Source organism: Macrobrachium rosenbergii, chromosome 19 (genome assembly GCF_040412425.1).
Source record: "Macrobrachium rosenbergii isolate ZJJX-2024 chromosome 19, ASM4041242v1, whole genome shotgun sequence".
Classification (NCBI taxonomy): Eukaryota; Metazoa; Arthropoda; class Malacostraca; order Decapoda; family Palaemonidae; genus Macrobrachium; species Macrobrachium rosenbergii.
Genome location: NC_089759.1, coordinates 27,960,714 through 27,978,435, shown reverse-complemented (window position 1 = coordinate 27,978,435; position 17,722 = coordinate 27,960,714). Strand labels below are relative to the sequence as shown.

Sequence of the window (17,722 nt, the reverse complement as noted above, 5' to 3'; positions counted from 1 at the left end):
CAGTACTGGACAGTATGCAGGAAAGTTAGGGTTAAGAGGTCTAAACCCATAGGAGGCAGAAAGGAAACACAAGCACAACTACACTTGCTTTCCAAGAACATAGTGGATGAAGCATATGGTGCAGAGGAGTAAATAGTGCACATGACCCTTCATCATGATCTTCTCCTAACCTCTCAGAAGCCTCTATGATGGGTTAGCCGGATGAACATGCACGACGCTGAAGACATGCAACCAAAAGCAATAGGTAGCCTCATGAAGATTGGTCAACAAGAGCACCCATCTACACTTTCCTTGGAAAAGTTTTGCTTAAGGTCAGTCATGAACCTTGTGACAAACCAACAGCTCCTCCAGTAATTGATCCTAGTGAAACAAGTAGAGATCAGCATCCCTTCTACAGAAGGAAATACTTACAGGAAATTGTGAGAGATAACCCAGAGAAGAAGACTCCCAATGCTCAATCCGCTTTTCTTTCTTTATGGTCCAAGAACCAAGATGGAAGAAGAGAAAAGGAAGGGCAGGGGAGGAACCTCACCTACATTTCTAAAAGAATGATTTGATTTGATATATGAAATTTAGGCTGTCAACCCAAGCACTGGGTCACTTTTGGCCATTCAGCACCTAAGACAGTGAAAAGAGGGAGTTAGAGTGGCTGAACAGCAAGATTAAGAGATCCAGAAAAGGAGATGAAGTACAAAGACCTAAAGGTGGAACTGGGAGAAAACCCCACAAATGCACTAAGAAGTAAGAGTTAGAGGTGTTGGATGGCAGGAGTCAAGAAAAAGAGTGGGAATGGAGATAAAGTAAAGCACTAAAAAAGCGAATTCAGCTAGAGGCTGAAGGGATGCTGCAAACACCCTTTAGTAATACCCACAATGCACACACAAGGTAAGCTGACAGCTCCACTACTCCTTTTTAGTGAATTCTTTAGAGAATTTCACACACCACCACTTAGTCCCTCTAATATCAAACCATAGTCTTACTATAAAGACAAAAGTTAAAAAACTGTATGAACACTTCATAACACACAACACCTGAAGTTTCATGATACAGGCTCCCATTAAGAAACAAACATAACTATGATGGTTGTTCTGGTATCCTTGAAATACTGGATAACCACTAATAACAAACAATCATGTCAACTTTCACAACCAAGTCTTGAACTGTAACTGTACAGAAAATGAAAACATTCTGACTCAACAACAGCCTAAAAAAGTGATGGCTTACTGCCAAGTGAGTTGATGGTACCTCACCACTTACCTGCCTGTTGCCAAGTAACTAAGCTTCAATTACTTTTTCCAGCTTGTGAGAGTATGGTTTATATTCTTGTAAGAGCAATTGTTAAACACTGTCAATAGGCACAGGTAATGAAATTAATCATTAAATAATTAAATCACTTTACTTCTCTCTCCAACACAAATTTCAACATTTATAACAGCTTTATATAATTGTTCGAAAGAAAACTTAAATTTGTTGAAAAAGTTGTTTTTAGAACAATAATTTTTAAGGGGTCCTAAAGACATTTTTATCACTGAAAATTGCACATTCTAGTATTGACATGTTTTCAATAATCTTAACTGATATTCCAGATAATTACACTGGAAACACTCATGAAAGTCCAACCTGTGTTGGAACATCAAAACATGTGAGGGTGAGTGTTGTGGTGCAAAAGTAAGTTTAAAACAAGGATGTGTTATGTCTCTATGGTTATTTAAAAGCATAATGAATGCAGTGATACAATAAGTAAAAAAATAAATACTGTAATGAATTAGAAGTAGGTGCAAATTTACGAGAGAAAAAATGGGTTGAGAATAAGGTGTAAACAGCTAATGTCTGCAGATAGTTTGGGGATACTAAAGAGACCTATAGAAACTTGTGACTGAGGTAGAAAGTGTATGCAAAAGTTGGAGAGCAATTGTGGACATGAGTGTTGTTATGATGGTAAATGGAAGCCAGTAAGATGGAGCAATAAATGTAATGTGGATGGTGGAGGAGTGAAAGTGGTCGATTCACATGGGTATTTAAGAGTACAGTCTTTGCAACGGTTGAGAGCAGGCTGTGGGAAGAGGCAAGTCACAAAAGGTGAAGCAAGGAAGGTAGCAGGATGAGCACAAAAGATTGGGAAGAAATCCAAACTTTTGGCTTTTCTTATATTTTTTGACATATTTTATAGTTAAAATAAGTATACCTCAAGATCAGATACTTTACTACCTCAATAATATGTAAGTGCTGCACTAGTTTTGCTAGCACATGGAATTAAATGAGCTGGTCATGTTTACACAAAAGTGTATAGATGAAAATACTGAAAAGAATTATCTACCTGCTTTTTGTAAATTTTTGGATACATTTTCTATTTTGAAAACCTTCACATCCCAAAAGAAAATAAATAATGATGTTCTCTTTTTGTACCAAGCCTTGATCCTTAGTTATGAAGAGATGAACTTTTAACACTTTCAATCCAGCTACAAAGGATACAAATTCGCTTCAGTTTCCGTGCAGTCAAATCGAAAAGAATACTGACTTCTTAATTTGACTATAAACGAATCAATCAGGGCCAGAAAGTTTACTAAATCAATAATTAAATGGACATTAAGAAAAATGTGGACACAAAAGCTGATTGGAATTACTATTAACTTCCTGCTTTCTCCCTAAAATCCAGCTAAGAAGTAATTGATGATGCAGCTTTCCTTCCACACCAGGCAATGGATCTGAATTGTCTTTCTAAACAAGAAAAAATCATAGTATTTATTACGAGGAATTTCATCCTCACACAGATGACTGACTAGGATACAAGACAAGACCCCTTTTGATTGGTGACTAGGAAGCCTTTTTCCAAAAACAACACCAGTAAATATAATTTTCTTGCTTTACATTCCTGCATTAGCTTCAACTTCCACAATGCTACAATATACGGAAAAATCACTGAAAATGAAAATGATAAATTGACAGGTACAATTCTATCAGATTCAAACACAAACATTACTATGGAGCTTCATTTAGGGATATACATTTTTGTGCAGTGTTGGATCCTGCCAATATTGATGTATAGGCACCATAAACTCCCCCAAAAATAAAAATTTCCATATTGCACATATGCACTGTAGGCAACAACAACAGTGGAGGGATATTAACACTGCATTGGCTATAAAAGTAACTTTATTAAGTTTGCAAACATAATGATAGTTTGCTTGGCGTCAAAGAAACATCCTTGCCATTATTATCTATATATAAAATTTATCATACAAGAGGAACTAACAATGGTCCTAATGAGGATATATACAATGTAAACTTGCAATACTATAGTTCTTTTCATTAAAAAAAAGTCACCTCTGCTTATTATTAATAACTAACAATCAGCTAATAATAGAAACAACTACAGCATCAAAGCTTTAGTTATGCAATACCACAATAAATCACAACTAAACTAACTCCTGTTTGAAAGACAAAAAGACTGTAACATATCTGTACTGAACAGATACGGTATGCTTCACTTCTAGCTTACATAAAATATATGTCAAACTATGACAGCCAATTTTTGTGAATATATTTTCCATTAAAAAGGTTCAGCTTCAAAATATTCCTTAACATCGACAACAGCAGCGCCACCAAAGTAATCCAACACATAGATGTGGTTGATGCTCATCTTTGCAAAAAACCACTCGTGACCTATCAAGCAAAAGAATTTATTAGCAAAATCAATCTGATTCTTAAATAAGCAAATATACAGTAAGTACTTCAGTTTTATTAACGGGCTGAAATCAGAAATTCTTACATTTTCTTGATTAAGCAGTCCACAGAAAACTAACCCAGTTTTTACAAGCCAGCCCAACACTTGAGTTTGTATAATACAATGAACAGGAATACTTTTCTATTCTATTTCCTTCCAGCTACCTGATTTAATAACTTCCACTTCATTTCATTTCCAGTGGCCTTTGTCTTTACAACCATAAAAATAGTGTGAATAATTAATGGAAAGTACAACAGAAAAGTTCATAGTCACCTCTCACATATGATTTAAGGAGGCTCCTCAAAGACTGCCTGGTATATTTCTTACCCTAAACCCGGTGCTAGTATGAAAAGAACCACTTGAGTTTTCCTTTCATAAATATTCACAATCAAATATCCTTGGTAATTCCTAAATTCTAGTTTAAAATACTGTATGTGTAAATTATATCTGGATCATGTGTAACTGACATTACTTCAAGCTTCTGTTATTTAGGTTAATGAAAGTTCAGGAATGGTCATTGGCTCTGGGGCAGTGAACAGTCCTCATTTGGTCTTAAAAATTTTCTTTTTATTATCTTGAAAGCATTGACACAACTTACTAAGTTATTAAGGGTTTATTTTCATCTTGTTTTTTAATCTAGCATTTGATTTAAAAGACCATACTGGCAACTCATAATTCTATATCAGCCAATGCTGCATTATACTGCACTTATTTCATTTTTTCTTAATCTGTTGTCTTGAATTATTAACATATTTCTTAAATTGAAGAGTAAAAATTTTGGCAGCGAGGCCTCTTAAGGAGAATAAAAATTTTACCAGCATTAGTTATTAACATTTACCATTCTATTTATATTTTCTTTTGCCACTGAATATCATTGTGGAGCATAAGCTAAACTGTTTAAATCCCGAGAGGTATATTTATGAGTGCACTGTAATAAAAATAAGAAGTGCATACAACCAAAAATACATACAAATACATGAGGGTTAATTAACACTGACTTTTTCTTTAATCATGGTTAACACTTTACGTTCTCATTTATGAGCTTTTCTGTCGAGAAACATGCTAAGTGCCATTTTTAAAATATAATAAATTAAATTAAAAAATACTTTGACCCAGGAAGGTGCTTGGCATGTTTCTCGACTGATAGCCTCATATTAGGCTTCAAACCTTCAATACCACTGTTCTCTTGGACTACCCTAGATAATCTAGAATCTTGTCAAGGCAGCTATTACCAAAACATTGCTTACTTTTACAAAACTTTACACAGCAGTACATACCTTGTGGCCATTCACTCATTTCAGGATGCCGTGAAAATAATGCATTTTTGGCAAAGGCTTCTTCTGCTGACCCTTCTTCAACCTGAGAAGAAAGAAAAACAGCATTCATCTAATAAGATCATCATGGGGTGATGTAGTCCAAAAAGTACTAAAGTCATAGGCAGGCAGCATAACATTATGCAGACCTACAGGGTTACTGCTGCATGACTACAGTGATTCTAACATTGTGCTATTATTTTTAATGATCCAATTGTTGTTATTGATTATATGACAGGGTTTATCTAAAATTAAATTAAGTATAATACTAATATCTTTATCAGGATATGTATGAAAATCATTGCTATTTGAGCAAAGTATCATATCAAAAAAATGTAAAATATGCTTAAGTGGTGTAAGTTCAACGAGCAAAATAATGGTTTATGTCACTTTTGAAAATAATTTGCCACAAATCACAATATATATACTGGTCCCTGTGACATCAACAAGCATCTATATGGAACTGGAATTGTAATATAGAATTTTGGCAAAAGGCCAAGTGCTGGGACCTATGAGGTCATTCAGTGCTGAAAGGGAAACTGACAGCAAGAAGGTTTGAAAGGTGTGACAGGACAAAAACCTCGCAGTTACACTATGAAACAACTGTTAAGAGTGGGTGGAAAGTACGATGGAAGAAAGAGAATATGAACAGAGGTACACAAGCATCTATACTGTATGTGCCATATTCAAATTTGTTATGATGCTTTTTTATGGCCTATGGTGAATTTATTAAAAATACATCTTTTGATGACAACTAAAGGTGTCATCAGAATCTATGAGGCTAAAAGATGGATGACAACTATAATCGTCGTCAAAATCCAAAGGGTAATTGATATACCTGTGAAGTGTATTCACCTTCTTCAGTAAACCAACCATTCTATGACAAGCATCTAGCACAACAGGCAGCAGATACTTATTTGGGGGCTGCCTTGATTAGTCATATTATTGGATAGATATCACTACATACTGTAGTGATATCTCTTGAATAGTCATAAACCCACCACAATTTACTTGACATTATGTGGATGATAAACCTTTACAGATGTGAAAAATTGTAGGCCCAAAACCTCCAATGTGCAGGACACTGTCTCTAAATGATGAACCCTTACATATTACCCACAAAGAATATGCAAGGCTAGAAGTTAAGACACGTCAAAATGGATTCAGGGATTCAGAGCGCAACCATTGCTCTTTACAGGGTCAATCTACATAATACTTCAACAGACATTTTAATCTAGTTCATTTTGAATATTGCAGCAGATTAGCTTTATTTTGGATATACAGTACAAAGGGCACATACCTTGACAATATGGCCCGTGATAAGAATCCGAGCACATAGTGGACTCTCTGGATCATAATTGTTTTTGTGGCAATAGTCAGACTGAGCTTCTGTCATTGACAGGGATGCCCTTGAGTCATTCTGGAAAAAAAAGTATAGTCATATCAACACATCATATCTACTTGGGTATATTTTTTCCCATTCCCCACCTGTTTAACTTAGACAAAGTTATATACTTCATACAGATAAGCTAACTACTACCATTCCTTTAATTGTATAAAAGAATAACTTTATGATCAACTAAGTCTTATATTACAATCGAGGGCCTCTTATCCAAAATCAATGGGACAAGGAGTGTTCTGGAGTTATATTACAGTACATCAATAAAAGACAATGTATCTTCATCATACAGACAAAAAGGCTTTAAGTACCCATAATAATTAAAGCAGAGGTTTAGGTTACAAGCAATGAAACAGAATTAAGAAAACTCAGCCTAATAAAAAGGTACTTTTAAAAACATGTTTTATGAATGTACACCACTACCTTACAAAACCATATTACTTCACTAATGAAGGCCACCTCTATGTGAGATAAGTGCGTGAATTTAGCAGTCTGGTTAAACTACTTATAAAGGGGTAACACAATAAGATGTATGGTTAAACTACTTATCAAGGGGTATCACAGTAAAATTTTACCTCTGAAAGACCCTTTTCTTTAATAAGTGTGTCATGTTCCTCCAAATAAGCAGCCCCATTTTTTTTCATTAACTTTTCCTCTCTACAGAACTATTATTTCTCAGGGATTCAAAAATACCTTCAGCTCATGGTCATTTAAGAGCCTTTTAACAATGGAAAGTTACAAGTATGGTGCAATATCTGCTTTGATATTTTACCTCGTTTTCATACGCTACACTTAGCAACAACATCAGTAAAAAGACAAGCATGCCTGATAATTTTCCTTTAAGTTATTTGTCTTGCTACTGCAAAATATATCTTTCAATACTGTTAATAGCTTTGACTTTTGTTTTGTACAAATGAGTGAAATATTGAGTTAATTTTTTGGGGTGTCTCACAGCTACATATACCACATTTATCATTTTCACATTTAGCATCAGCAGCTGGGTTTCTTTGTACATGTATTTTGGACAAACAAGATATTACAGATAGACTAAAGTTTTGGCACTTGTAATATGCCTATTACAGATAGACTAAAGTTTTGGCACTTGTAATATGCCTATCTTAAGATAAATTAATTACCTCACTTAAAAACAATGACATGGTGAAAGGACATATTCAGGGAGACCTATCATCCTAAAGGTTAAATTCCAAAGTGGTTATGGTACTATTAAACTGCACTTGAGAATTTATTTCATGCCATAGTACTGAATGGTATTTGCAGAAAATCTCTGATAATTATGGTAATAAATGGCATTTAAAATGTCATAAGCACCAATAAACTGCTTGTCTGCGACGTTAACCGCTTATCTGCACCGATAAACCGCTTACCCATGCCAATAAACCGCTTACTGACGCTGTTAAACCGCTTACCGATGCCGAAAATCACTTACCATTGCCGAAAACCTAGTTAACAACATCGTTAGCCAAACAACACAAAACCAGAATGCCACTAACCGACATCACCTTTAAGCGAGGAATGCCTGTACATGAAATACATAACTAAATACAGTAGAACAAACCGATTATAGATCTGACAGCGAGACAGAAAAAATTAATGACAACCTACTAAGAACATTCATGCTTAAAGCTAACCATTAGCAGGAAAATGTACTATATATCAAAATGAATGATACAATTTTAAAAAATTTCATAATGGATGTTATAAGAGTCCTCAAAATTATCTCATGAAACCTGGATTCGGAGAAATTTTTAACTCTCGATGGTGGACTGTTAACCTACTTATTGTCTAAAATATAAATCTAATACCGAGAATAACATAAGTATAAACCACTATAGCAATATCTAAAACATAAGTAATATCGGGATATAAAAGTAATACTGGGTATACTTACCTGAAGATCATGAGAAGTTAAATCCATAGGAGTAAGGTACATGTATGGTATCCCTGTTGACACCTCAATAGGTCCATCACTCAGACTCAGAATATTTGCAAAAGGGAACCCTTCAATCATTGGAGCCATAGAAAACGTGGCAATAGAACCCCAATCTGAAAAAGTAAGTAAGCTGTACACTGAATATTTTACAACTAAAATATGAAAAAAAGTTCTCAAAATTAACAGTAAACTGTTCAGGCAGTAATTACCTCTAATCTACGATTGTCTCCCGACCATATCTGGCAGTAAGTTTCAATGACTTTTGTGAGGGCCAGAGAAGAGTATATTGGATGGAATGAACCGCAATCCAGGTGGAGACTAAGAATTTATTATAGAGTAATTTAAATCTCACATGAGAACTTTAACCTTTTGCACCAAGAGTATATATTTAAATTAAAAATCTGAACTACCAGGCAACTGCTCAGATCTATCAGACAAAAATGTAAACTATATGAGTGGGTTTCTAAAGATACTATCTCCTTATCAAACCCACTAATACCAGTTCAACCACCTAGATTCACAAGATGATGAAGTAGCAACAGGCAGATAAACCAGTAACCTAGCAAAGACCGTCTATTTACTCTTATCTCATGCCTGAAAGGACAGCCTAGAATACCTTTAATAAGAGGTGAAAATGAAGTTTTCTGTCACAATGCCGCAGACACTGTAACACTGACAGGTAATGTACCCAGGCCGTATGCAAATGATGTCCTGCTTATTGCCACACATCCCACCCAGGTGAACAATAATGCCAAATGAACATGAGTTTGTCTTTAACTAAATGATTCTCATCATGAATCTGAAGGAAATTGAAAAAATTGAATAGTATATCAATCTCACAAAATGTCTATAGTATAAAGGAAATTTTGCAAACTAAACAATCACATGCCTAGGGATAGGTGTGTAAGATTAACATTCTCCATTTCTCATTTCTGAAAAATCAAACAATCATATTGTGACCTCAAAACTGGGCGCACAATATTAAAATTTCTCCATGTATGCAGTAAGTGTAAGCCCCTGTGCTGAATGAAGCGAACCCTGTCTTCCCCATAAAAGAGGAAACCTAATAAGGCACATCTAAACCCACAAAATTCTAATAGTTTGATACTGAAGGGAGAATACGAGTAAATATCTGGCTGGACAACAAGAGGGTAGGAAGCCTAACAACAAGTCAAAAATGTAAGAAACAATTCCTTTAGAAAATGAAAAGAAAACGAGGGATGGTAAGAAACTGAAGGAAGGTAAAATAGGACACAGAAAAAAAAAGGCTAACTTTCATCAAATCTGAGAAGAAGCATCGTGGAATCGGAGGGACTGGAGAAAGAAAACCAGATCCTTTAACCACTCTGTTATGATACAAAATCAAGAAAAATCTCTTATCAAGGTCTCAGGATAGAGCTGAAGTTCTTGAGAAACAAAGAGTATTCTCCATTTGGGCTTTTACCACTGGAGATGAAAGGAACATAGAAAAGGGAACCCCTGAGGGATTGAGGATATTCAAAACATTTCAAAATGAAACAAAGAATTTGCAAAAGAAGGGTCACCTTCCTGTTGGTAATTTCATATCAGAGGAACCAAGGTTATCGGTGTACTTGCCAGTTGGAAATTTAAGTCAACAAAACACTTCTTGAGATACTGAATTTCCTTTAACTCAGTCAAGTATAGGTTTGCCTTAGAAGAAACTGTACGGTATGCAGGAGAAATTTACACCAAAAATTCTCCAATTATCAAACTGGTTCTTGACTAAGTAGCTAGAAGAGGGGAAGACAATTTCCAAAAAGTTTAGTCCTCAGAGGCAAGCAGGAATAACAAATAAAATGGAATGGCAAGATATTACAGTATTACGGAGGTAAAACAGAAAGTCTGAGCCCTCTCCCATCATGAATAACTGTGACAAAGACACATACCTGCAAAGAAAATATTTGCCACAAGGAGAAAAGGGGAAAAGGTTAAAACCAAAAACATGAAAGAATTAAGTGGTAAAACATGAAAGAGTTAAGAAGTGGTAATGTGGGTAAAATAAGCTACTCATGGAGAAGAAGGACACATTCAAGGGCAGAAATTTTGTGGTAAATACAAGAGTAAAGTCAAAAAGTGACCAAAACACAGACCAAGATTTAAAATAAATATGTGAAATGTGAGAATGCAGAGTATAACTCACTTGAAAGCGAAGTGAGAAACTGAAATGCTCATCACTTGAGGGGCATTTCACACCCACAGAGAATCCAAATGTATTAGAATGATATGCTCTAGTATGGCAATAGTTGTACCTGTGTAAATATGTACTTCATCTACAATGGCTTAATCATAAGGTTGGCACATTACCAGAAATATACTGTTAAATGTATCAATGATTGTGGGAAGAGCCTGTAAGTGGAGTAGAAAGTATCATACATGTACATGTCAGCTTGGTTAAGACAGGTAAAATTCCATTCTAGTAGATCATCTTCACACATGTAAACATAACTAGTGCAGTACCAAATTTAGTTTGAAGCCATCTCAGTCTACTTTCCTTTCCTCTGATATATCAAAGACTACAAAAAATATAATATATATAAACTGAAATACCAGTTGTTCATATCTTTCTAGGACAGCAGAAATAACCAATTAAACTATATCTCCAAATTTTCATTATTTACAGTTCTCTTTTAGTAAAAAATATAATTTACTGGACAAGAAAAAAATTCAATTCACAAGACACATACCTGAAGTGTGAACAATGTATCTTGCTACTTTTGCTACTTGGTCATGTGGAGGAGGGTCAGGCCAATAAGTTTTGTGAGCACCTGAAGCAACATGTACACCCCTGCGACCCTGAAAAATGAAAATAAAAAATTATAAACAAATAACAGTAAATAAAATTTCAAGTCTAACACATCCTCTTTCCCCTCATCAGTTTATAATTAGTTCTTCTGTTGATATAGCCCTTGGTCAAATTACATGAAAGATCATGGTTTGCCCTGGAGAAAATTTATTTTAAAACATTTTTATGAAGGTGTAGGAATTGAGAAAAAAGTCTTTATAACAAATAAATACTATTACAGTCACATCAAGTCCACAATGATCTGTAGATAAAATGTTTTCACAAACTGTTAGATGGAACTTCCAGCACCCATCCACCAACCACCTCATAAATAATGCTAGCTAAGCACATAGCTGCTAGATGAGCAGGAATGGAAGTGGAAACTACAAATATGATTGATGGGTTTGTGAGAAAAACATAAGATACCAAATGATCAGGTTTAGGTACTGCAGTAAGACGTCATCAATACCATAACAGTCAAAAAAGACAAGAAAATGCAAACAACTGGGAAGACCTCTGGATACTCAGACCTGACCACTAGAGAGTGCATTGTAGCAGGGAATGTTCCTGGAGTGGGTTGGGTTACTGTAACCACAATGGAACTAGTACCTGAGCAGTCATCAAAAGAAAAACCATCATTGTCAAGGCCTTATTCAGCTAAGAACTGTGGGCTACAAAGAACTGGCTATCCTGAAGATAACTTGAATGCATAGTAACCTCACCTGGCCTTTTACGTGAAGTTTTGCAAATGGATAGTTTTTCAATATTAAGCCCCTGACATTCTGCAGGATGATATGTGTCGTATTTTTAAGTAATTATCTAGCACTGTTGTGACATTTTCAAATCTTTCCTTTCCTTAACAAGAATTTCTCTTACAAATCTGAAACAGGTCTGTGACAGACTCAGATGTTTTAACATTTAGGCCTGGCTAATGCATAAAGTGTAATAAAATAATAGCATACAGTAGTTCATAATAGTTTTGTTGAAAATCCATCACTACTTACCCAACACAGTGACATGAACACCACGGCAAATCCCAGGGTTACCAGCAAGTAACAAATAATGAAGATACATTTAGTCCGCTTTGCTACTGCAGCCTGGAAGTATTCAAGAAAAATACTCATATTAAACAAAATTTTTTATAACATTTTATAATAAACTGACAAAAAAAAAAAATTAAAAACCATATTTATGCTTGACACGAACTGGTGCTTTGGGGTGCTTCTGTGTCTAGTCTACACAATTAAATTAATTCGTGAATTGTAAATTAAAGGTTACTATAAGTTAACTAGGATGATGAGGGTGTTTCCATTTCATTCACCCACTCTCATTAGTTACACCTGCAGAATGATGAGTCTGCAACCAATGAAACTAAAAAGTTTGGAGCAAATGCAGAGTAAAGGGTCAGGGCTTCTATAGGTCTAGTAGGCATTTCAGAGGGAATATGGCCTTTACCTGACCTAACCTCAGGCACTGTATCCTAACTTGGCTGGGGGGGGCTTTGGCACCCCCTGGACACCCCCAAGTAATTTGTGACCCCTTACTTTGCAAATGCAGAGTAAGGGGTCACGGCTGCTGCAGGCTTAGCAGGCATCTGTGGATGCCATCACCTGATCTCACGCAGGGGGTGCTTCTGCACCCACCATCCCCAGTTATGTCATGACCACTTATTCTACATTCTACCATAAAGTTACTGTAATTTTCTGTCAAGTGCTTGGAGGAAAATACAAGCCCTTGTTTTCCATGTTGGACAACTAGTAAAAAAGAAATGACACAAATTCCTGGCATCTTCCCAAGTCATAATTTGTGGTCCTTAACAGGGAATTTTACCTATTATATAACCACTTATAGATGTGTTTACAATGTGATAATATACTTACATACTCATAAAAATAAGCAACTGACAAATATTTCATGACTAGTCAGTTAAATAACTTATTCAAAACCCTACTTCCATCACAGCATCTATATGTATTAATTACAAACCATTACCTTTACTAATATTATTTTCAACTTTTATATAAGTAACTTACTCTGTAATTACATAGCTATTAGTTTCTTTTAACCAGCAGCTTAAAATTTTGAAATTGCGGGTCACGTTAGTTTGTTTTGGTTATGGCGACGTGCCCCGCCCACTTTCGGGTGGAAGAAGAGGTACAACACAGCAAAAAGCTTCAATTTGTTTCAGCCGGCTGTAGTTGCACGACAGAGGTTGGCAGCAGGTTGAATTTTAAAATTTATACTTTGCTGGTTGTTTGTTTTATCTACGATTGGTGTAGTATTTATTTTCATAGCCTTTAATCTCTTTGCCTTGCTTAAGGTGTTGAGTTTTTTGAGGAGCCTGGGAGTAATATGTACTTGGAGTACCCTCCAGTCTTTTGGCTTTATTGGTTGGGTACTGGTGTTTTTAATTTGGTTTTTGGTGGTTACGGTGACTAGATTTGCTCTGGTTATTTTATGTGGTACTGCGCCCTAGGCAGGGGCATCTTGTTTTTCTTTGTTAGCCCTCGGAAATTAGTCCATTGCTACAAAACACCCACTGTAGTAGTAGTAGTAGTAGGCCCTCAAGGTTTTACTGCCTCGCCTCTATGGGATAAGATGAGTGCCAACCAGAGGCAGTATCTACCTGTAGCAGCTCTCTCATCAGGTAAGGCTCAACAACATTGAATAATGTTTTGGGGTAGGTATGTCCAACCTTCCCACCTCCAATCAGTGTGGGGAATCAACTATGTAATTACTGGGTAAGTTACTTATATAAAAATGACATTTTTATAATAAAATAAAGTTTTACATATACTTACCCAGTAATTACATGATCGGGGCCCGCCCACCTCCCCTCATTTGTACATAAGCTCTTTGCTATGTTGTACCTCTTCTTCCACCCGAAAGTGGGCAGGAACCTCGCCATAACCAAAACAAGCTAGCGTGACCCGCAATTTCAAAATTTTTAAGCTGCCGGTTAAAAGAAACTAATAGCTATGTCTTTGCTGGGTAAGTATATATAAAACTTTATTTTATTATTAAAATGTCATTTTCTACCTACTGCAGGATTGAACCCACGACTCTCAACCAATAAGGTAACAAAAAAAGTTGTATTTACACTGTACCTGGGTAGGCTCCACACCTTGACTACCACAGATTTTTACCCACCTTTCTGATTCACCACTGTGGCTAATTTGGTAGTACCCTTCCCTTTTACTCAAGAGTACTGGGCTTCATCCTGATGTGAGTTAGAAATTTATTTCTACTAGACATTAGCCTGTATTATGATTACTACCAATGTTACTGTAATAAGTGGTTAACCAGAACCACTGATTTCCTGACATAACCTAAATGAGTGCCTGGAGTTGAATACAGTATTGCTCTTTAACTGTGACTACCATCAGGGAAGAATAGTAATATCTAAATTCTCAACCCTGTTCGAAGATGTAGGAATAATCAAGGAACAACACAAAAATCTGCACACAGTATTGCAGTAATTTAGTACAGTATTTCTTTTCAATAGTAAGTGGCATAGTAATAGAGTACTGTATTTCTAAACATTACCTTGGTTTCATAGTGTGGTTCTTCAAGTTTGCCATATCCCTCAGCTTCAGCAACCTTACTCATTGTACAGACGAAAACTGGTGGATCTGTGAAAGGTTGAGAATAACACTGTGAATGACTCTTTTCATGAAATAAATTACTGTAACAAAATACAGTACAGTATATAATAAAACTGGCCAACCATACATACAGAGATCATAACCATAACAACTTTCAAGTATTAGGCATGTCTGTAGAGTCTACATGGAAATGATCTTACCTATATATGATCTTATCTACCTACACACACTATAATGATATGTAAAAACATAGCCTAAAAAAAAGACAGTTACATATATCAGTTACAGTCAACTGCAATAGATTTTAGTATGATTTTCATATTAAGCATATTAAGGAAACTTGAGAGCTCAGCATAACAATTCCAGTATCAAGCTGTGGTATAAGAGGAAGATAAGGTAAAACTGAAGACTACAACCGCAGCCTTGTTCCCGCCAGTCAGCAACTGTAATATTTACTGCCTCTTGCTTATGTTTTTCTTTATGCCTTTTGTTTGTTTATGATATGTACAGTCCTTTATTTTTACATTCATTCAAAAGGGCCTGGTACTAAACACAGCTAACCATTTTGCATATAAACCAGAGGGGCACAGGAGTAGTCTCCAGCTTATAATACCAAAAAGATAATACGGTAGAACTATAGTATAATTCGCATGGCTTACCACCTTGGAAATTGAGTTTTTCTATGGTACTTTGGTTGCTTATCAAGAATTTTTTTTGGGGGTGTTAACTGCAATTAACCTCAGAACTGATATGATATTGCATGCTGGCCATCCTGGAATGCTATCGAGCATGTGCAGTGTCATAGGGGAACTTTTGGTAAAAAGTGGGGTTTCCTTCACCGGGGGGTTCGGGGAGCTCCAAGAAGGGGTTGGTTAAGGAAACCTATCATAAAAGGAACTATACTAACCTAACCTACCCTAACCTAAACTAACCTAGCAGGCCACGTTACTTAGCCGGGGGTTGGAGCCCCCAGGACCCTGTGGTGAAGGAAACTCCACTTTTTTACCAAAAGCTGCCCTATAAGCTAACACTGCACATGTGCGATAACATCCCAGGCTGGCCAGCATACAACTTCTGAGGTTAATTACAAGTTAATTACAGTCGACCGACAAAAAATAACTGTAAACTCTTGATAAGCAAACAGAATCTATAATACTGTATACATTTTTAAGTTCTGACTTCACAAGGGGCCCCTAGGCCACCATGAGTCCCGGCCGCATATTCCCCAACTGTATTATGGTTCAGCCAGATAAGTGGGCGCCTCGGTTTTTTTTTCCATGCCTAGGTCAGGTTAGATTAGGTTGGGTTAGGTTAGGATAGTTCAAGGATATTGCGCATGTATTTTGAGTGTGGTAAACATATCGAGTTTATTTTCAAGATTCTATGGAGGAGCGCCTACAGTTTAGTTGGCCAAGGCTGTCGTGTAGGTCCCGACTAGGAAGCTGGCGGACAAATATAAACAAGACAAACTTTTCCTAAAGTGCCAGGTCCTGACCTAACCAGATGTAACCAACCTAACCTAACATAGGGCGGCATGCCCTAACCTGGCCAGGGGGGGCTTTGCCCCCTGGACCCCCCCAGAAAGCCTGGGGTCGCTGGGTCGCAGAACTAATCTTGGCAGCGTGATTGTAGTCCGGGCAGCAGATGTTGCACGGCCTGGCCAACTAAACTGTAAACTACTCATTACATTTTGGTTATGCTGGTTTTATTATCTACAAATAAACGCAGTGGTCACTTACTCAATTACAGGTTGCGTAGTATATGCCAATTCATTGGCCTCGGGCAAAGTCACAGTCACCTGAGAGCCGATTCCAGGAAAGTGATCTGGTGGAAGCAATGTTCTTTGTAACTGCACCTCAATTTCTTGTTTGAAACTCAGAAGTTTTATATGTTGAATTCTTTCAGTTTTAATCTTATTATCTTTCACAATTTATACCGAATTTAATTTTTTATCTCTATATCATCTGCCATCTCCATTAGTCAATAGATCTCCAACTAATTCACTAAGGCTTATGTCTTCGAAAGATTACTGTCATGCAGGACAATATTAACAAAAATGAAAAGAAAAATTACCAGTTCGCTCATAAATAGCAACAAGCGGCACTCCCGCCTATTCATTTACTCTCATTACTTAACTGTTAGGTACTCGTTCTGGAAGTTCAAGTGTTGTCATTTACATAGTCATGTTTCTCTTTTCCATATCTTGTAAATGTTAAGCTCTCATTATTTTCTCATTTTATTTCCATTTTATGTCCGTGATGTCTGGTCTTTACTTTTATTTTTCCTTCAACCGGTTTCTTTCTCTTATATCTCCTCATTTGTTATGTAAGCTAGTTTAGATGAACTGTTTAAAGTTCCTTGCAGCATATTTCAATTGTCTTCTTAGCTTTCAATTTTATCACTGTATTTGATAACGTCAGTTTTAAGCCTCCTCCACATCATGATTTAATTGACACTTTTCTGAACAGGCTAGATTTCCCAGTGTTATGACCCTGATCTCTGTTTTCTCTGCCTCAAATAAATCTTTTATTCATTTTAACTAATGTTGCCGTTCATTTTCATCCTTTCTGTTTTTAGTTTATCTTTCATGTTACTTCTGCTCAGCCCATCTATTCCAGTACAACAGTCTGTTGATGTTCTCCACAATAGGCCTACTTGCTTATAGTATCAACAAGGTATTCTAAAGACAATTAACATCTCTATCATAATTTAATCGTTTTCATAATATTTGTTTCCCTTCGTATATTTTACCATTTCCATAACCTTAGAATACTCTATAAAAATTCACCACTGCTAATTAAATCTTCCTCTTCCACGAATCAACTGCTGTACCATATTGACTCTCCATTTTTTTATATTTTAAAACACACACACACACACATATATATATATATATATATATATATATATATATATATATATATATA

The 17,722-nt window shown here is 36.0% G+C and overlaps 1 protein-coding gene across 1 annotated transcript; it reads right to left on the bottom strand.

Moving 5' to 3' along the window:
• Positions 1 to 3,135: 3,135 nt before the first annotated feature.
• On the bottom strand, positions 3,136 to 16,901 carry CREG (Cellular Repressor of E1A-stimulated Genes). The gene is made up of 8 exons (XM_067121373.1): positions 16,869 to 16,901; positions 14,737 to 14,822; positions 12,195 to 12,287; positions 11,093 to 11,201; positions 8,346 to 8,500; positions 6,338 to 6,457; positions 5,002 to 5,083; positions 3,136 to 3,663 (listed from the first exon to the last, which is right to left on the bottom strand). Exons 2-8 carry the CDS (start codon positions 14,797 to 14,799, stop codon positions 3,551 to 3,553), a joined length of 735 nt encoding a protein of 244 aa, XP_066977474.1. The 5' UTR covers positions 14,800 to 14,822; positions 16,869 to 16,901; the 3' UTR covers positions 3,136 to 3,550.
• Between the last annotated feature and the right edge of the window lie 821 nt (positions 16,902 to 17,722).